General features: G+C 57.4%; 1 protein-coding gene across 1 annotated transcript; it reads right to left on the bottom strand.

The window, feature by feature from the left end:
• Positions 1-15036: 15036 nt before the first annotated feature.
• LOC148715568 (uncharacterized) lies at positions 15037-21021 on the bottom strand. Its single transcript, XM_088715335.1, has 2 exons — positions 18090-21021; positions 15037-15050 (listed from the first exon to the last, which is right to left on the bottom strand). Exons 1-2 carry the CDS (start codon positions 21019-21021, stop codon positions 15037-15039), a joined length of 2946 nt encoding a protein of 981 aa, XP_088571461.1.
• Between the last annotated feature and the right edge of the window lie 663 nt (positions 21022-21684).

Here is a 21684-nt window from a genome sequence, read left to right as displayed (position 1 = left end):
CTCTATTCCCCGGGCTTCAATTCTTCCTCCTCTCCTCCGAGGCCTCCGGTGATCTAACTCCTCCATTCGGTTAGCCCGTAGGCTTTCCGCATCACTCCTCCTCTCATCCCTTCCATGACCCCGCCGTGAGGCGTGCGACCATGGCTCCTCATCATTTGATCTTTTATGCTCTCTCTCTCTTTCTTTTTCTCCAATCCTTCTCTCTAACCTCTCCAAGTGAGCATTCATCCCGGCTAGGGTATTGGATAGATTTTCTAGGGTTCGATTTTGGCTTTCAAGGGTTCGGTTAGGTGGGCCGAACTCCCCTCCAATGCCTCTAGCCGAGCATGGTGAGAATTTGAATTAGCTCCCGACTCCATTGTTTTGCTTCTAACAAATGCACCTCCAAACCTCCTTTGGCCGTCACCCAAGGGATGAACCGACCCTCCTTATATATGTTTTGAAAGGTACACCACTCAATCAACTCCAATTACAACAATGGTTTACAACAAATAAGCCTCACCACCCGAGAGTAACGTGTTGTTGCTCTACTTGCTCCCTACCCGGTATAGTTAGGAGGGCACGAGGTACTACCAGTAGCCTCCCTCTTGTGCCGTCCCTCTATACCCTAACACCGAATAGTTGGGTCAAATAACGCCGGGTACTACCAGTAGCCTCCCCGTTGGCACTATCCCTATGATGAGCAAAATAGAAAAACAAACCGTTCTCTTTACAACAAAAATGTTCTCACTCCCTTTTGCAAGCAAGAAATTTAAAGTGCCGAAATTTAAGTACTACTTGCAAGTAAAGAACTTCTAGTTTACCCTCCCAAACTCACAACAAGAAAGTCTAAGTGCAAGAAGTAGTAGGAATCTTAAGGCTCACTTCTAAGCATGCAAGAAAGTAGTGCTCCTTAATCCCAACCCGAATTGAAAATTTCTTGGTTTCAAAGGCGTTACCTCTTTGGAGAGACCTCCCTCGGAAGTCTCTCAATGAAAGCACCAATGTTGGAGGGTGGCTTTCGGCCCCCAAGCCACAACACCATGTCTTGCTCGTGCGCACCTTGCGGATGCCTTAAAGTTGTTGGAAAAGGGCCGATCGGGTAACGCCAAGGTAGTTGAGCTTGTGCCGCGGTGTGCCAAGCTCTTAAGTAGCCGAGGGAATCAAGGCAAGGGGAGGGTCTACTGGTTGCAGCTTGACCCGACCCTTGGCTTGAGAAGAAAACAATCAAACTTAAGAGTATTTGTGGAGAAATTTAGAGGAATGCTTGATTGATTCTATTTCCCAAAATGAAGCTTACAAGCAAAATATCTAAGGGAAACTATGATGGGTTTCTCCTAGCCCAAGTCTTGGACAAACCCCAAGACCGAATACAAAGAGACAAGGTCCCTCCCAAGCCACTAAGGCCGAAATACAACAAGTGCTAAGATGCAAGATAAAAGATGTAAGATGGTCAAAAGAGCCTCATTCCCTCTTATTTATAGTGCTCCCCAAGTGGCCCAAGAGTGGCCAAGGCATAGGGGTCTTCATGGCATGAGAAGGGCCAAAGGCTTGGCTAAGGCATGGGCAAGCCTTGGGCATAGGCTGTTGGCCCGGCTGGGGCCTTGGCAGGAGGCTGGCAGGCCTATGGCACGGCCTGGGCGCTGTGGCAGGGCGCCTGGGCGCGGCAGGCTGGCTGGCAGGGCGCCTGGGCGCGCGGCAGGGCGCCAGGGGGCGCGGCAGGGGCGCGGCAGGCGTGCGGCAGGGCGCGGCACGGGCGCCGAGGCGCGGCAGGCGGCGTGCGCAGGGGCGGTCGGGCGCGCGTGGGCGCTCGCGCAAGCGGCGCGCAGGGATGGTCGGCGCGCGTGGGCGCGCGCGCAGACAGGCGGGTCTGCGGCGAGGTTCGCTAGGCCGAACCTCGCCCGGGCATGCTGGCGGGCCCGCGGGCGGGCGCGCGGGCGGCTGCGGTCAGCGGCGAGGTTCGTTGGCCCGAACCTCGCCTGGGTGTGCGGGTGCGCGCCTGGGCGCGCGGGCGGGCGGCTGGGCGCGCGGCCTGTGTCTTGGGCGTGCCCAGCCGTGGTGTTAGCCACCTCAGCCCGCCAAGCCAAATCTCCGCAAGTTTGGCCGAGGCCAACCTCGGCCAAGAGCAACGCCCGGGCCAAATCCACTGCTTGGAGGTCTGCCCAAGCAGTGGCCAGCACTCCCAGCACACGGAGCAGCCTCGCGCAGGCCATGCCCAGCGCCTGCGCGAGGTTCTGCGCCCCCTGCAGCAGCGCGCGGCCCATCGCGCGCACAGCCAGCCTCAGCCGCGCGCGGCCAACCGCGCGCCCAGACGAGCCACGGCACGCGCAGCCCCCTGCGCGCGCCCCCTGCAGCCAGCACGCGCACCCGCGCGCACGCCCAGAGGCCCGCCGGCACCAGGCCACCAGGCCACGCGCGCACCCGCGCGCACGCCCAGACGCCCGCCTGCACGCGGCCGCCAGCCCGCGCGCGCACCTGCGCGCACGCCCGCGCGCGCACCCGCGCGCTAGCCCGCGCTGTTAGCGACCCCAAGCGGCCCCGCCGTGACAAAGTCCTGCCAAGCCAAATTTCTGCAAGTTTGGCCGAGGCCAACCTCGGCCAAGAGCAACGCCCGGGCCAAATCCACTGCTTGGACGTCTGCCCAAGCAGTGGCCAGCACCTTCAGCCTTCGGCGCAGCCCCGCGCAGGCCATTCCCAGCGCCCGCACGAGGTTCTGCGCCCTCTGCAGCAGCGCGCGGCCCACCGAGCACCCAGCCGGCCTCAGCCGCGCGCGGCCAACCGCGCGCCCAGACAGGCCACAGCCCGCGCAGGCCTCTGCGCGGCCACCCTGCAGCAGCACAGCCGGCGGCACCAGCGCCAGCCAGCGCGCACTCCCGCGCGCAAGACCAGACGGCCGCCTGCACACAGCCGCCAGCCCGCGCGCACACCTGCGCGCACGCACGCGCGCGCCCCCGCGCGCCAGCCCGCGCGCACCCCTGCGCGCCCGCCCGCGCATCAGACTGCGCACGGCCCCCAGGCCGCGCGCCCAGCCACGCGCCAGCCCGCGCCCGCCCGGCGCGCCCCGCGCACTGCGCCCGCGCCCGCCTGGCGCACCCAGCGCCCTGCGCCCGCGCCCGCCCGGCGCGCCCAGTTCCCTGCAACCGCGCCCATCTGGCGCGCCCGAACCTCGCCAAACCAGGAGACGGCCAGTACACCGCAGGGCCGCCTCCCCGCCTCTCGCCAGCAGCTGGCGCCCGCGCAACAGTGGGTTGCGCACGCGCCAAACATGGGCATGAGCACGAGCGGCAGCCAAGGGCACCAGCCCATGCGTGCGGCCATGGACGCGCACGCATCAGGAGAAGCAACCAGCCCAAGGCACGGCCAGATCGACATTCGGCCGAGCGCACCACAGCCAAATCAGCCCAAGGGCAGCGCACGGGTTCAGCTCGACCAAAGACACAGCCAAGCAGCCGAGCCCGCCAGCATTGGGTCCGGACCAGCCAGCGCACGAGCGCCCGAGTGCCAAGGATGGAAAGCCATGGTCAACCAGGGCCCGCGCACACCAGAAGACACTTGGCAGCCATCCACCGACCATGCGCCCAGCCAAAGAAGGAAGGCAGCAGCTAGCCCGACCCCGCGCGCACTAGCGGACACATGGCAAGCATCGGCCGACCAAACGCCCCGCCAAAAGAGGAAGGCCACGGTCAGCTCAAGCCCGCGCGCGGTCAAGGACACATGGCAGCCATCAGCCGGCCAGGCGCCCGGCCAAGGAAAGAAGGAAACTGTCAGCCCAGCATCACGCGCACCAAAGGACAAGTGGCAGCCATCAACGCCCGAGCGCAAACAAGGAAAACCATCAAAAGATTGCGCCCAGCCAAGGCCAACAACCAGGGACACTTGGCAGGCTGCCAAGCATCAGCGCCGAGGCAAACCAGGAAACCGCACGCAAAGAATCCGTGGAGGAGCTTCTAGGCTCTTCCATGGCCAACCGACCAAGGCTGACACGGGCGGCCAGGATGCATCAGGCCGCCAGATGAGCGCGCGTCAAGAGGACACGCCAGCAATCCAAGGGAAGCTCGAGCCAAAGGCAACAAGGCATGGCAAACCAGGAAGCAAGCTCGGCACAACAGGAAACCCAGCCCAGCCGCCCGGCGCAGCAACCAAATCTGGCTGCGCACGGACAGATGGCAGCCACAGCAAGTGCCACGCACAGAAGCCACGCCAACAGCAAATCCCGAGCGCCCAACCATCTGCAGCACATGTCCGAACCAAAGGCCAAGATTGACCAGGCCATTGCGGCCGAATTAGGAGTCTTTTTCATTAGGGTTTTAGTCCAAAATAAGCCAAGGCCGTCGGCCATTAAAAGGAGCCATTAGGGCCCTTAGACAATCATCTCTGAGAACATTGTTTTTCCACCATTGTGTCAAGGGTTGTATCCCTTTCTTTTGTCGGCCGAAAGGCTTGGGACTAGGGTGGGGAACATCAGCCCCCCTAGGTTGTTCTTAGGTTGTGCAAGGTCCCTTCCCGACCTTTGCCAAGTCCTATTTGTAATCCGTTGTTTAGTGGAATGAAATCACTTTTCTTCCAACATTGAGCCCCATTGGTTTCATCCCATCGCCGGCAGCCCGAAGGCAAGCATACGGCGTGGATTCCACGGCAACAAGAAGGAGGAAGATACCCACAGCAAGTCGGTCCCAAGGCAAACCGCCAACACCACCCTCAACCTTGGAACGCTTGGGCCGGGGATCGGGACCGCAACCCCCGGGTCGCCAACACTGGTGCTTTCATTGAGAGTCTACATCGGAGATCGTCGGGTAATAGGCTTCAGTCCAAATCCACGGAAGGACGATCTCAAGGGTATCTTCAAACTTTTCAGATCTACATACTTCATTGTTCTCTTGTTGAGATCTGAAAATCAGATTTCAAATACCTTGTAATAGCATAAAAAAATCTGATTGTAAGGGGTTGTTTCATGGAGTCGGATAGGGAGTCCTTTAGCCCCCAAAGGCTCTTTGAGACCATTGAAAACCACAACACCGAGATGAGTAGGGTGTTAGAACATGTAGTGACCTCCCTAGCCGCCATAAGAAGAGAAAGTAATGCAAACATAGAGAGGCTTGAGAGGAGGTTTGCAGAAAAAAATCAAGAGGGTGAAAGAGAAAGAAAAAACCAAGAGGAAAGAAGAAGAAGAAGTAGGGATGCATGTGGAGAAACCCTAGACGATAGATGGGCCGGTGGCATCCACATGGAGGATCGGCCAAGGAGCATGGATAGACCCGAGAGTGAACCCATAGGTAGTCCCCATTCTTGTAGGCCTTATGGCCGACATGTGCATGAAGGAAGAAGAAGAGAGGAAAGGGTTTATCATGAGGGAGGTTTCGGACCACATGAAAGAGGGATTAGAAAGATTAGAAAGCCCAAGATTGAGTTTCCAACCTTCGGAGGGGGGGATCCTTATGAATGGCTCGACAAAGTCGAGCAATACTTCCATGTCTACGAGACCCCTAGAGAAGAGAAGGTGACCTTGGCAAGCTATCATCTTGAAGGAAGGGCCAATAGATGGTGGCGGTGGCTAAGGAACATATATGAGAAGGAGGGAAATTATTTGGGGTGGACGGCCTTCGTGCAAGAATTCATGAACCAATGGGGGCCTTCACCCACCATCAATCACCATGGCCAATTGGCCAAGCTAAAGCAAGAGGGCAAAGTTCAAGCTTATATCGACGAGTTCCGACAACTTCAAACTATGGTTGAAGGATGGTCGGAAGAGGCACTACTTGGCACTTTCGTCGACGGGCTCAAACCTTGGCTATCCAAGGAAATCAAATTGAAGCAACCTACCCGTCTTCAAGAGGCGATGCGGATAGCGGAGATCCTTGATCAAGCCAACATTCAAGACCGGCGGACCAAGGAGGGCTCCAACCGCCATGTGCTGCCACCCAAGTTCCAACCGGCAGCAAACACTTCCAAACCTCAAACAGCCGCTGCATCAACCTCCAAATCTGCAACCCAAGAGGTAAAAAGGCTATCCCGAGAGGAACTTCAAAAATACTTTGATAAAGGCTTGTGTTACAAATGTGGTGCAAAGTGGGAGAGAGGCCACCGCTGCAACCGTGGCCAAAATTTTGTCATAGAGCTCCTCGAGGAAGAAGAGCCAGAAATTTCAGATGGGCTACAAACCGAGGATCACTCAACCGATGAGGAGACCGGTCAAGCCTTTACCATCCATGACTGCCAAGCCACGGAAAGCCTTGAAGGGCCAAAAGCCATCAGCACCACCGCGCAGAAAATTCTGCAACCATGCACACAGCCGGCGGGAAGGAAGAACCACAAGAGAACCCAACCACGCCACCTTCAGTCGCTCCACTTGCAGAATTTCCAGCAGCTGAAGATGACTCCTCATGCCATGCCATCAGCCGTGCCGATTGGAGAATCTGGGACCGGATCCGTGAAGCCGTTAAATTGGACGTTCGGGCCCAAGAGATCCTTGAAAAGATTGACGCAGCAGCCGATGGTGTGACCAACTTCAAGGTCCGGGACGGGCTCATCTTCTACAAAGGGTATGTCTATATTCCCGACACTCCAAACCTAAGGCAAGACATACTAGATCACTTCCATAGTAGCAAGGAAGGGGGCCATGCCGGATGGTTTCGCACTTATGTGCGCATCAAAAACTTTTTCTTTTGGGAGGGTTTGAAAGCCGAAGTCAAGAGGGTAGTGACCCAATGTGACACATGCCAATCCATCAAGTATGACCCTAGGGCACCCCCAGGACTTTTGCAACCACTTCCAATACCCAGGATGATTTGGGAAGACCTATCCATGGACTTTGTAGAAGGCCTACCCAAAAGCCATGAGTATGAAGTAATCTTGGTAGTGGTAGATCGGCTTAGCAAGTATGCCCATTTCATAAACATCAAACATCCTTACACTGCTAAGTCAATTGCTAAAGCCTTTGTGGAAGGAGTAGTCCGGTTACATGGCATCCCAAGGACCATCATCTCCGACCGTGATCGCATCTTCCTAAGTGAATTTTGGAAGGAAATGTTCTCACTCCAAGGCACCACGCTCAAGGCAAGCTCTTCATACCACCCCCAGACCGATGGACAAACAGAGGTTGTCAACCGCACCTTGGAGCAGTACCTTCGATGCTTTTGCCACAACAAACAGAACCAATGGTCAGAATACTTGGTATGGGCAGAATATTGGTACAACACTTCATACCATTCAGCTATCAAGACAAGCCCCTACCAACTTGTCTACGGCTGGCCGCCACCAATAATGACAACTTATGAACCTGGGACGGCAAGAAATCATGAAGTAGAGCAACAACTTATTCACCGGGACGAGATGCTTGCACATGCAAAAAGAGAGCTGCATCGGGCACAACAAAAGATGAAGAAACATTACGATGCAAAGCACAGAGAGGTAACCTTTCAACCCGGTCAATATGCTTACTTAAAGATCAATCCAAAGAAGCAACAGGCCCTCAGAAAGAAATTCAGCTTCAAATTATCAAAGAAGTATTACGGGCCATTCAAGATCCTTGAAAGGATCGGGGAAGGGGCATACCGGTTGGAGCTTCCTCCAAGTTCCCAACTCCACCCGGTATTCCATGTCTCCATGTTAAAAGAAAGGATTGGGGACCCATCCTTGATCGAAAGAGAGCTTCCCACCTTTGATGAAGAAGGAAGATTCCTACTCCAACCAAGAGAAGCACTCAACTACAGAATATGGAGGCGGGGTAGAGGAAGAAGACCCGTGTGGCAAGTCTCATACATTGGCAAAACACTCCACAAGAAGAAGCCACATGGGAAGACTATGACGAGATCGCCCTACGATATCCTCACTTCACCCTTGAGGACAAGGTTGCTCTCCAAGAAGGGGGGAATGTTAGCGACCCCAAGCGGCCCCGCCGTGACAAAGTCCTGCCAAGCCAAATTTCTGCAAGTTTGGCCGAGGCCAACCTCGGCCAAGAGCAACGCCCGGGCCAAATCCACTGCTTGGACGTCTGCCCAAGCAGTGGCCAGCACCTTCAGCCTTCGGCGCAGCCCCGCGCAGGCCATTCCCAGCGCCCGCACGAGGTTCTGCGCCCTCTGCAGCAGCGCGCGGCCCACCGAGCACCCAGCCGGCCTCAGCCGCGCGCGGCCAACCGCGCGCCCAGACAGGCCACAGCCCGCGCAGGCCTCTGCGCGGCCACCCTGCAGCAGCACAGCCGGCGGCACCAGCGCCAGCCAGCGCGCACTCCCGCGCGCAAGACCAGACGGCCGCCTGCACACAGCCGCCAGCCCGCGCGCACACCTGCGCGCACGCACGCGCGCGCCCCCGCGCGCCAGCCCGCGCGCACCCCTGCGCGCCCGCCCGCGCATCAGACTGCGCACGGCCCCCAGGCCGCGCGCCCAGCCACGCGCCAGCCCGCGCCCGCCCGGCGCGCCCCGCGCACTGCGCCCGAGCCCGCCTGGCGCACCCAGCGCCCTGCGCCCGCGCCCGCCCGGCGCGCCCAGTTCCTTGCAACCGCGCCCATCTGGCGCGCCCGAACCTCGCCAAACCAGGAGACGGCCAGTACACCGCAGGGCCGCCTCCCCGCCTCTCGCCAGCAGCTGGCGCCCGCGCAACAGTGGGTTGCGCACGCGCCAAACATGGGCATGAGCACGAGTGGCAGCCAAGGGCACCAGCCCATGCGTGCGGCCATGGACGCGCACGCATCAGGAGAAGCAACCAGCCCAAGGCACGGCCAGATCGACATTCGGCCGAGCGCACCACAGCCAAATCAGCCCAAGGGCAGCGCACGGGTTCAGCTCGACCAAAGACACAGCCAAGCAGCCGAGCCCGCCAGCATTGGGTCCGGACCAGCCAGCGCACGAGCGCCCGAGTGCCAAGGATGGAAAGCCATGGTCAACCAGGGCCCGCGCACACCAGAAGACACTTGGCAGCCATCCGCCGACCATGCGCCCAGCCAAAGAAGGAAGGCAGCAGCTAGCCCGACCCCGCGCGCACTAGCGGACACATGGCAAGCATCGGCCGACCAAACGCCCCGCCAAAAGAGGAAGGCCACGGTCAGCTCAAGCCCGCGCGCGGTCAAGGACACATGGCAGCCATCAGCCGGCCAGGCGCCCGGCCAAGGAAGGAAGGAAACTGTCAGCCCAGCATCACGCGCACCAAAGGACAAGTGGCAGCCATCAACGCCCGAGCGCAAACAAGGAAAACCATCAAAAGATTGCGCCCAGCCAAGGCCAACAACCAGGGACACTTGGCAGGCTGCCAAGCATCAGCGCCGAGGCAAACCAGGAAACCGCACGCAAAGAATCCGTGGAGGAGCTTCTAGGCTCTTCCATGGCCAACCGACCAAGGCTGACACGGGCGGCCAGGATGCATCAGGCCGCCAGATGAGCGCGCGTCAAGAGGACACGCCAGCAATCCAAGGGAAGCTCGAGCCAAAGGCAACAAGGCATGGCAAACCAGGAAGCAAGCTCGGCACAACAGGAAACCCAGCCCAGCCGCCCGGCGCAGCAACCAAATCTGGCTGCGCACGGACAGATGGCAGCCACAGCAAGTGCCACGCACAGAAGCCACGCCAACAGCAAATCCCGAGCGCCCAACCATCTGCAGCACATGGCCGAACCAAAGGCCAAGATTGACCAGGCCATTGCGGCCGAATTAGGAGTCTTTTTCATTAGGGTTTTAGTCCAAAATAAGCCAAGGCCGTCGGCCATTAAAAGGAGCCATTAGGGCCCTTAGACAATCATCTCTGAGAACATTGTTTTTCCACCATTGTGTCAAGGGTTGTATCCCTTTCTTTTGTCGGCCGAAAGGCTTGGGACTAGGGTGGGGAACATCAGCCCCCCTAGGTTGTTCTTAGGTTGTGCAAGGTCCCTTCCCGACCTTTGCCAAGTCCTATTTGTAATCCGTTGTTTAGTGGAATGAAATCACTTTTCTTCCAACATTGAGCCCCATTGGTTTCATCCCATCGCCGGCAGCCCGAAGGCAAGCATACGGCGTGGATTCCACGGCAACAAGAAGGAGGAAGATACCCACAGCAAGTCGGTCCCAAGGCAAACCGCCAACACCACCCTCAACCTTGGAACGCTTGGGCCGGGGATCGGGACCGCAACCCCCGGGTCGCCAACACTGGTGCTTTCATTGAGAGTCTACATCGGAGATCGTCGGGTAATAGGCTTCAGTCCAAATCCACGGAAGGACGATCTCAAGGGTATCTTCTAACTTTTCAGATCTACATACTTCATTGTTCTCTTGTTGAGATCTGAAAATCAGATTTCAAATACCTTGTAATAGCATAAAAAAATCTGATTGTAAGGGGTTGTTTCATGGAGTCGGATAGGGAGTCCTTTAGCCCCCAAAGGCTCTTTGAGACCATTGAAAACCACAACACCGAGATGAGTAGGGTGTTAGAACATGTAGTGACCTCCCTAGCCGCCATAAGAAGAGAAAGTAATGCAAACATAGAGAGGCTTGAGAGGAGGTTTGCAGAAAAAAATCAAGAGGGTGAAAGAGAAAGAAAAAACCAAGAGGAAAGAAGAAGAAGAAGTAGGGATGCATGTGGAGAAACCCTAGACGATAGATGGGCCGGTGGCATCCACATGGAGGATCGGCCAAGGAGCATGGATAGACCCGAGAGTGAACCCATAGGTAGTCCCCATTCTTGTAGGCCTTATGGCCGACATGTGCATGAAGGAAGAAGAAGAGAGGAAAGGGTTTATCATGAGGGAGGTTTCGGACCACATGAAAGAGGGATTAGAAAGCCCAAGATTGAGTTTCCAACCTTCGGAGGGGGGGATCCTTATGAATGGCTCGACAAAGTCGAGCAATACTTCCATGTCTACGAGACCCCTAGAGAAGAGAAGGTGACCTTGGCAAGCTATCATCTTGAAGGAAGGGCCAATAGATGGTGGCGGTGGCTAAGGAACATATATGAGAAGGAGGGAAATTATTTGGGGTGGACGGCCTTCGTGCAAGAATTCATGAACCAATGGGGGCCTTCACCCACCATCAATCACCATGGCCAATTGGCCAAGCTAAAGCAAGAGGGCAAAGTTCAAGCTTATATCGACGAGTTCCGACAACTTCAAACTATGGTTGAAGGATGGTCGGAAGAGGCACTACTTGGCACTTTCGTCGACGGGCTCAAACCTTGGCTATCCAAGGAAATCAAATTGAAGCAACCTACCCGTCTTCAAGAGGCGATGCGGATAGCGGAGATCCTTGATCAAGCCAACATTCAAGACCGGCGGACCAAGGAGGGCTCCAACCGCCATGTGCTGCCACCCAAGTTCCAACCGGCAGCAAACACTTCCAAACCTCAAACAGCCGCTGCATCAACCTCCAAATCTGCAACCCAAGAGGTAAAAAGGCTATCCCGAGAGGAACTTCAAAAATACTTTGATAAAGGCTTGTGTTACAAATGTGGTGCAAAGTGGGAGAGAGGCCACCGCTGCAACCGTGGCCAAAATTTTGTCATAGAGCTCCTCGAGGAAGAAGAGCCAGAAATTTCAGATGGGCTACAAACCGAGGATCACTCAACCGATGAGGAGACCGGTCAAGCCTTTACCATCCATGACTGCCAAGCCACGGAAAGCCTTGAAGGGCCAAAAGCCATCAGCACCACCGCCGCAGAAAATTCTGCAACCATGCACACAGCCGGCGGGAAGGAAGAACCACAAGAGAACCCAACCACGCCACCTTCAGTCGCTCCACTTGCAGAATTTCCAGCAGCTGAAGATGACTCCTCATGCCATGCCATCAGCCGTGCCGATTGGAGAATCTGGGACCGGATCCGTGAAGCCGTTAAATTGGACGTTCGGGCCCAAGAGATCCTTGAAAAGATTGACGCAGCAGCCGATGGTGTGACCAACTTCAAGGTCCGGGACGGGCTCATCTTCTACAAAGGGTATGTCTATATTCCCGACACTCCAAACCTAAGGCAAGACATACTAGATCACTTCCATAGTAGCAAGGAAGGGGGCCATGCCGGATGGTTTCGCACTTATGTGCGCATCAAAAACTTTTTCTTTTGGGAGGGTTTGAAAGCCGAAGTCAAGAGGGTAGTGACCCAATGTGACACATGCCAATCCATCAAGTATGACCCTAGGGCACCCCCAGGACTTTTGCAACCACTTCCAATACCCAGGATGATTTGGGAAGACCTATCCATGGACTTTGTAGAAGGCCTACCCAAAAGCCATGAGTATGAAGTAATCTTGGTAGTGGTAGATCGGCTTAGCAAGTATGCCCATTTCATAAACATCAAACATCCTTACACTGCTAAGTCAATTGCTAAAGCCTTTGTGGAAGGAGTAGTCCGGTTACATGGCATCCCAAGGACCATCATCTCCGACCGTGATCGCATCTTCCTAAGTGAATTTTGGAAGGAAATGTTCTCACTCCAAGGCACCACGCTCAAGGCAAGCTCTTCATACCACCCCCAGACCGATGGACAAACAGAGGTTGTCAACCGCACCTTGGAGCAGTACCTTCGATGCTTTTGCCACAACAAACAGAACCAATGGTCAGAATACTTGGTATGGGCAGAATATTGGTACAACACTTCATACCATTCAGCTATCAAGACAAGCCCCTACCAACTTGTCTACGGCTGGCCGCCACCAATAATGACAACTTATGAACCTGGGACGGCAAGAAATCATGAAGTAGAGCAACAACTTATTCACCGGGACGAGATGCTTGCACATGCAAAAAGAGAGCTGCATCGGGCACAACAAAAGATGAAGAAACATTACGATGCAAAGCACAGAGAGGTAACCTTTCAACCCGGTCAATATGCTTACTTAAAGATCAATCCAAAGAAGCAACAGGCCCTCAGAAAGAAATTCAGCTTCAAATTATCAAAGAAGTATTACGGGCCATTCAAGATCCTTGAAAGGATCGGGGAAGGGGCATACCGGTTGGAGCTTCCTCCAAGTTCCCAACTCCACCCGGTATTCCATGTCTCCATGTTAAAAGAAAGGATTGGGGACCCATCCTTGATCGAAAGAGAGCTTCCCACCTTTGATGAAGAAGGAAGATTCCTACTCCAACCAAGAGAAGCACTCAACTACAGAATATGGAGGCGGGGTAGAGGAAGAAGACCCGTGTGGCAAGTCCTCATACATTGGCAAAACACTCCACAAGAAGAAGCCACATGGGAAGACTATGACGAGATCGCCCTACGATATCCTCACTTCACCCTTGAGGACAAGGGTGCTCTCCAAGAAGGGGGGAATGTTAGCGACCCCAAGCGGCCCCGCCGTGACAAAGTCCTGCCAAGCCAAATTTCTGCAAGTTTGGCCGAGGCCAACCTCGGCCAAGAGCAACGCCCGGGCCAAATCCACTGCTTGGACGTCTGCCCAAGCAGTGGCCAGCACCTTCAGCCTTCGGCGCAGCCCCGCGCAGGCCATTCCCAGCGCCCGCACGAGGTTCTGCGCCCTCTGCAGCAGCGCGCGGCCCACCGAGCACCCAGCCGGCCTCAGCCGCGCGCGGCCAACCGCGCGCCCAGACAGGCCACAGCCCGCGCAGGCCTCTGCGGCCACCCTGCAGCAGCACAGCCGGCGGCACCAGCGCCAGCCAGCGCGCACTCCCGCGCGCAAGACCAGACGGCCGCCTGCACACAGCCGCCAGCCCGCGCGCACACCTGCGCGCACGCACGCGCGCGCCCCCGCGCGCCAGCCCGCGCGCACCCCTGCGCGCCCGCCCGCGCATCAGACTGCGCACGGCCCCCAGGCCGCGCGCCCAGCCACGCGCCAGCCCGCGCCCGCCCGGCGCGCCCCGCGCACTGCGCCCGAGCCCGCCTGGCGCACCCAGCGCCCTGCGCCCGCGCCCGCCCGGCGCGCCCAGTTCCTTGCAACCGCGCCCATCTGGCGCGCCCGAACCTCGCCAAACCAGGAGACGGCCAGTACACCGCAGGGCCGCCTCCCCGCCTCTCGCCAGCAGCTGGCGCCCGCGCAACAGTGGGTTGCGCACGCGCCAAACATGGGCATGAGCACGAGCGGCAGCCAAGGGCACCAGCCCATGCGTGCGGCCATGGACGCGCACGCATCAGGAGAAGCAACCAGCCCAAGGCACGGCCAGATCGACATTCGGCCGAGCGCACCACAGCCAAATCAGCCCAAGGGCAGCGCACGGGTTCAGCTCGACCAAAGACACAGCCAAGCAGCCGAGCCCGCCAGCATTGGGTCCGGACCAGCCAGCGCACGAGCGCCCGAGTGCCAAGGATGGAAAGCCATGGTCAACCAGGGCCCGCGCACACCAGAAGACACTTGGCAGCCATCCGCCGACCATGCGCCCAGCCAAAGAAGGAAGGCAGCAGCTAGCCCGACCCCGCGCGCACTAGCGGACACATGGCAAGCATCGGCCGACCAAACGCCCCGCCAAAAGAGGAAGGCCACGGTCAGCTCAAGCCCGCGCGCGGTCAAGGACACATGGCAGCCATCAGCCGGCCAGGCGCCCGGCCAAGGAAGGAAGGAAACTGTCAGCCCAGCATCACGCGCACCAAAGGACAAGTGGCAGCCATCAACGCCCGAGCGCAAACAAGGAAAACCATCAAAAGATTGTGCCCAGCCAAGGCCAACAACCAGGGACACTTGGCAGGCTGCCAAGCATCAGCGCCGAGGCAAACCAGGAAACCGCACGCAAAGAATCCGTGGAGGAGCTTCTAGGCTCTTCCATGGCCAACCGACCAAGGCTGACACGGGCGGCCAGGATGCATCAGGCCGCCAGATGAGCGCGCGTCAAGAGGACACGCCAGCAATCCAAGGGAAGCTCGAGCCAAAGGCAACAAGGCATGGCAAACCAGGAAGCAAGCTCGGCACAACAGGAAACCCAGCCCAGCCGCCCGGCGCAGCAACCAAATCTGGCTGCGCACGGACAGATGGCAGCCACAGCAAGTGCCACGCACAGAAGCCACGCCAACAGCAAATCCCGAGCGCCCAACCATCTGCAGCACATGGCCGAACCAAAGGCCAAGATTGACCAGGCCATTGCGGCCGAATTAGGAGTCTTTTTCATTAGGGTTTTAGTCCAAAATAAGCCAAGGCCGTCGGCCATTAAAAGGAGCCATTAGGGCCCTTAGACAATCATCTCTGAGAACATTGTTTTTCCACCATTGTGTCAAGGGTTGTATCCCTTTCTTTTGTCGGCCGAAAGGCTTGGGACTAGGTTGGGGAACATCAGCCCCCCTAGGTTGTTCTTAGGTTGTGCAAGGTCCCTTCCCGACCTTTGCCAAGTCCTATTTGTAATCCGTTGTTTAGTGGAATGAAATCACTTTTCTTCCAACATTGAGCCCCATTGGTTTCATCCCATCGCCGGCAGCCCGAAGGCAAGCATACGGCGTGGATTCCACGGCAACAAGAAGGAGGAAGATACCCACAGCAAGTCGGTCCCAAGGCAAACCGCCAACACCACCCTCAACCTTGGAACGCTTGGGCCGGGGATCGGGACCGCAACCCCCGGGTCGCCAACACGCGCCCGCCCGGCGCGCCCAGCGCCCTGCGCCCGCGCCCGCCCGGCGCGCCCAGCGCCCTGCCCCCGCGCCCGCCCGGCGCGCCCAGCACCATGCGCCCGCGCCCACCCGGCGCACCCGAACCTCAGCAGACAGGGAGTCGGCCAGTACACAGCAGGGCCGCCTCCCCGCCTCTCGCCAGCAGTTGGCGCCCGCGCAACAATGGGTTGCGCGCACGCCAAGCATGGGCATGAGCTCGAGCGGCAACCAAGGGCACCAGCCCATGCGTGCGCACATGGGCGCGCACGCATCAGGAAGCACAGCAGACCCAAGGCACGGTCAGACCAGCATTCGGCCGAGCGCACCACAGCCAGACAAGCCCAAGGGCAGCGCACGGGTCGAGCCCAACCGAAGACATAGCGGAGCAGCCGAACCCGCCCGCATTGGGTCCAGATGTTGGCGACCCGGGGGTTGCGGTCCCGATCCCCGGCCCAAGCGTTCCAAGGTTGAGGGTGGTGTTGGCGGTTTGCCTTGGGACCGACTTGCTGTGGGTATCTTCCTCCTTCTTGTTGCCGTGGAATCCACGCCGTATGCTTGCCTTCGGGCTGCCGGCGATGGGATGAAACCAATGGGGCTCAATGTTGGAAGAAAAGTGATTTCATTCCACTAAACAATGGATTACAAATAGGACTCGGCAAAGGTCGGGAAGGGACCTTGCACAACCTAAGAACAACCTAGGGGGGCTGATGTTCCCCACCCTAGTCCCAAGCCTTTCGGCCGACAAAAGAAAGGGATACAACCCTTGACACAATGGTGGAAAAACAATGTTCTAAGAGATGATTGTCTAAGGGCCCTAATGGCTCCTTTTAATGGCCGACGGCCTTGGCTTATTTTGGACTAAAACCCTAATGAAAAAGACTCCTAATTCGGCCGCAATGGCCTGGTCAATCTTGGCCTTTGGTTCGGCCATGTGCTGCAGATGGTTGGGCGCTCGGGATTTGCTGTTGGCGTGGCTTCTGTGCGTGGCACTTGCTGTGGCTGCCATCTGTCCGTGCGCAGCCAGATTTGGTTGCTGCGCCGGGCGGCTGGGCTGGGTTTCCTGTTGTGCCGAGCTTGCTTCCTGGTTTGCCATGCCTTGTTGCCTTTGGCTCGAGCTTCCCTTGGATTGCTGGCGTGTCCTCTTGACGCGCGTTCATCTGGCGGCCTGATGCATCCTGGCCGCCCGTGTCAGCCTTGGTCGGTTGGCCATGGAAGAGCCTAGAAGCTCCTCCACGGATTCTTTGCGTGCGGTTTCCTGGTTTGCCTCGGCGCTGATGCTTGGCAGCCTGCCAAGTGTCCCTGGTTGTTGGCCTTGGCTGGGCGCAATCTTTTGATGGTTTTCCTTGTTTGCGCTCGGGCGTTGATGGCTGCCACTTGTCCTTTGGTGCGCGTGATGCTGGGCTGACAGTTTCCTTCCTTCCTTGGCCGGGCGCCTGGCCGGCTGATGGCTGCCATGTGTCCTTGACCGCGCGCGGGCTTGAGCTGACCGTGGCCTTCCTCTTTTGGCGGGGCGTTTGGTCGGCCGATGCTTGCCATGTGTCCGCTAGTGCGCGCGGGGTCGGGCTAGCTGCTGCCTTCCTTCTTTGGCTGGGCGCATGGTCGGCGGATGGCTGCCAAGTGTCTTCTGGTGTGCGCGGGCCCTGGTTGACCATGGCTTTCCATCCTTGGCACTCGGGCGCTCGTGCGCTGGCTGGTCCGGACCCAATGCTGGCGGGCTCGGCTGCTTGGCTGTGTCTTTGGTCGAGCTGAACCCGTGCGCTGCCCTTGGGCTGATTTGGCTGTGGTGCGCTCGGCCGAATGTCGATCTGGCCGTGCCTTGGGCTGGTTGCTTCTCCTGATGCGTGCGCGTCCATGGCCGCACGCATGGGCTGGTGCCCTTGGCTGCCGCTCGTGCTCATGCCCATGTTTGGCGCGTGCGCAACCCACTGTTGCGCGGGCGCCAGCTGCTGGCGAGAGGCGGGGAGGCGGCCCTGCGGTGTACTGGCCGTCTCCTGGTTTGGCGAGGTTCGGGCGCGCCAGATGGGCGCGGTTGCAGGGAACTGGGCGCGCCGGGCGGGCGCGGGCGCAGGGCGCTGGGTGCGCCAGGCGGGCGCGGGCGCAGTGCGCGGGGCGCACCGGGCGGGCGCGGGCTGGCGCGTGGCTGGGCGCGCGGCCTGGGGGCCGTGCGCAGTCTGATGCGCGGGCGGGCGCGCAGGGGTGCGCGCGGGCTGGCGCGCGGGGGCGCGCGCGTGCGTGCGCGCGGGCTGGCGGCTGTGTGCAGGCGGCCGTCTGGTCTTGCGCGCGGGAGTGCGCGCTGGCTGGCGCTGGTGCCGCCGGCTGTGCTGCTGCAGGGTGGCCGCGCAGAGGCCTGCGCGGGCTGTGGCCTGTCTGGGCGCGCGGTTGGCCGCGCGCGGCTGAGACCGGCTGGGTGCGCGGTGGGCCGCGCGCTGCTGCAGAGGGCGCAGAACCTCGTGCGGGCGCTGGGAATGGCCTGCGCGGGGCTGCGCCGAAGGCTGAAGGTGCTGGCCACTGCTTGGGCAGACTTCCAAGCAGTGGATTTGGCCCGGGCGTTGCTCTTGGCCGAGGTTGGCCTCGGCCAAACTTGCAGAAATTTGGCTTGGCGAGCTGAGGTGGCTAACATTCCCCCCTCCTTGGAGAGTACCCTTGTCCTCAAGGGTGTCTTCGAGCAATGGACTTCCTTCCTTGCGTGAGAGAGCGTCGGCCACCTTGTTCTCCTTTCCTGGTTGATATATTATATCATATTCAAAGCCAAGTAACTTTACCAGGAACTTTTGCTGATCCGGGGTCACGATCTTCTGTTGAAGGAGGTGCCGAAGAGCTTGTTGGTCGGTGATGATGGTGAAGCGCCGCCCGAGTAGGTAAGGCCTCCAAACCTTGACCGCATGTACCACCGCGAGAAGCTCCCGTGCATAAGTGCTCCAAGCTTTCTTTTGTGGCCCGAGTGCTTTGGAGATGAATGCTATGGGCCGCTTGTCTTGGGCTAACACCGCTCCGATTCCTTCATTGCTCGCGTCGGTGAAGACTTGGAATGGTTTGCTGAAGTCCGGCAATGCAAGCACCGGTGTCTGTGTCTTGGCTCTTTTAAGGTCTTCGAATGCTTGGCGTGCGGCTGGTGTCCATGCAAATCCATCCTTCTTCAACATGGCCGTGAGGGGCTTGGCGATGAGGCCATATCCTTTGACGAAGCGCCGGTAGTAGCCTGTGAGCCCCAAGAATCCCCTCAAGGCTGAAATGTCCTTGGGCAATGGCCAATCTGTCATGGCCTCTACTTTTCGGGTATCAACCCGTACACCGTCCCCGGATACCACGTGCCCAAGGTAGTCTAGCTCAGTTTGTACAAAGGCACATTTGGAGGGTTTGATAAAGAAATGATGTTCCTCCAAAGTGTGCAAGACTGAGTCTAGATGCCGCATATGCTCTTCTAGGGTTTTGGAGTAGATCAAAATGTCATCGAAGAAGACAATTACAAATTTTCTGAGATGCGGCTTGAATACCTGGTTCATGGCTGCTTGGAATGTTGATGGAGCATTGCAAAGTCCGAAGGGCATGACCAAGTACTCGTAGTGTCCGGAATGAGTGCGGAATGCGGTCTTGTGGACATCCTCATCGCGCATCCGAATTTGATGGTAGCCGGACCGAAGATCAAGTTTGGTGAAGTACTTCGCACCGTGGAGCTCATCAAGCATCTCGTCCACGGTTGGAATGGGAAATCGGTCTTTGATGGTGGCCTCATTCAAGGCCCTGTAGTCGGTGCAGAATCTCCAAGACCCATCTTTCTTCTTCACTAGCAAAACCGGCGATGAGAATGGGCTAGTGCTTGGTTGGATGATTCCCTGTTTCAACATTTCTTCAACCTGCCTTTCAATTTCTTCCTTTTGGAAGTGCGCGTACCTATAGGGAGGTACGTTGATTGGCTTGCCTTCTTCCTTGAGCCGGATGAAGTGGTCGAAGGCGCGCTTGGGAGGGAGTGCGGTCGGCATGGCTAGGACCCCCTGATGTGCTGCAAGCAACTCTTGTACTTGCGTTGGGAGGCCCTTGAGTTCATCATTTGGCTGCGGTTGAGGTCCCTCCGCAGCCACACCATGGTTGGACATCACAACAGCGAAGCAAAGTGCACCCCCCCGGCATAGGCGCTCGATCATGTTGGCTTCGCATGGTAGGGCTTCCTTGTGGTTAAGTGCTGTCCACATCTTCTTCCTCCCATTGATCCGGAACTCCATAGTCATGGTATTGTAGTCGGTGACTACTTTACCAATGCCTCGGAGCCATGCGTTGCCAAGGACGACGTCCAAACCTACAAGTTGTAATACATGTAAGTCTGCAGAAATCCTTACCCCTTGGATGTTGAGTCGCACGTCCTTGACAATTTGCTGACATTTGAGCCGCTCGCCGCTTGCTACCTTGACCTCGAACGGCTCGGTTGCTGCTCCCTTGAGTCCCACTCGCTGCAAGGCTCCTGGGTTGATGAAATTGTGGGACGAACCGTTGTCAACGAGCAAAGAGACTTCATGCTTGCCGATCCATGCCGTCATCCTCATGGTTGATGGTCTTTGAATGCCCGTGAGCGCATGGAGGGAGAGCTCAGCATCTTTTGGCAAGGGGCTGGTGGGCTGATCCTCGGTGGAGTCCTCCTCATCCGAAGTGCTGCAGGTTGAGGCATCATCAACTTCCTCCTCGCTGCCGCTGTCGATTTTCAGCACATAGGACTGTCCCGGGTTGCAGCGATGGCCCTTCTCCCACTTGGCGCCGCACTTGAAGCACAACCCTTTCTTGATGTACTCTTGGACCTCCTCTCGGCTGAGCTTCTTGACGTTGGATGCTTGCTGTTTGGGCGTTGATGCAGCGGCTGTTTGAGGCTTTGAAGTGCTTGCTGCCGGCTGGTACTTGGGTGGCAGCACATGGCGGTTGGAGCCCTCCTTGGTCCGCCGGTCTTGAATGTTGGCTTGATCAAGGATCTCCGCTATCCGCATCGCCTCTTGAAGACGGGTAGGTTGCTTCAATTTGATTTCCTTGGATAGCCAAGGTTTGAGCCCGTCGACGAAAGTGCCAAGTAGTGCCTCTTCCGACCATCCTTCAACCATAGTTTGAAGTTGTCGGAACTCGTCGATATAAGCTTGAACTTTGCCCTCTTGCTTTAGCTTGGCCAATTGGCCATGGTGATTGATGGTGGGTGAAGGCCCCCATTGGTTCATGAATTCTTGCACGAAGGCCGTCCACCCCAAATAATTTCCCTCCTTCTCATATATGTTCCTTAGCCACCGCCACCATCTATTGGCCCTTCCTTCAAGATGATAGCTTGCCAAGGTCACCTTCTCTTCTCTAGGGGTCTCGTAGACATGGAAGTATTGCTCGACTTTGTCGAGCCATTCATAAGGATCCCCCCCTCCGAAGGTTGGAAACTCAATCTTGGGCTTTCTAATCCCTCTTTCATGTGGTCCGAAACCTCCCTCATGATAAACCCTTTCCTCTCTTCTTCTTCCTTCATGCACATGTCGGCCATAAGGCCTACAAGAATGGGGACTACCTATGGGTTCACTCTCGGGTCTATCCATGCTCCTTGGCCGATCCTCCATGTGGATGCCACCGGCCCATCTATCGTCTAGGGTTTCTCCACATGCATCCCTACTTCTTCTTCTTCTTTCCTCTTGGTTTTTTCTTTCTCTTTCACCCTCTTGATTTTTTTCTGCAAACCTCCTCTCAAGCCTCTCTATGTTTGCATTACTTTCTCTTCTTATGGCGGCTAGGGAGGTCACTACATGTTCTAACACCCTACTCATCTCGGTGTTGTGGTTTTCAATGGTTTCAAAGAGCCTTTGGGGGCTAAAGGACTCCCTATCCGACTCCATGAAACAACCCCTTACAATCAGATTTTTTTATGCTATTACAAGGTATTTGAAATCTGATTTTCAGATCTCAACAAGAGAACAATGAAGTATGTAGATCTGAAAAGTTAGAAGATACCCTTGAGATCGTCCTTCCGTGGATTTGGACTGAAGCCTATTACCCGACGATCTCCGATGTAGACTCTCAATGAAAGCACCAGTGTTGGCGACCCGGGGGTTGCGGTCCCGATCCCCGGCCCAAGCGTTCCAAGGTTGAGGGTGGTGTTGGCGGTTTGCCTTGGGACCGACTTGCTGTGGGTATCTTCCTCCTTCTTGTTGCCGTGGAATCCACGCCGTATGCTTGCCTTCGGGCTGCCGGCGATGGGATGAAACCAATGGGGCTCAATGTTGGAA

Source organism: Phoenix dactylifera, chromosome 1 (assembly GCF_051530095.1).
Source record: "Phoenix dactylifera cultivar Ajwa chromosome 1, Ajwa_hap1_PhDact_Kaust_v1.1, whole genome shotgun sequence".
In the NCBI taxonomy this organism is placed as follows: domain Eukaryota; kingdom Viridiplantae; phylum Streptophyta; class Magnoliopsida; order Arecales; family Arecaceae; genus Phoenix; species Phoenix dactylifera.
The sequence above is the reverse complement of the archived record's forward strand: the minus strand, read 5'-3'. Positions and strand labels throughout refer to the sequence as shown.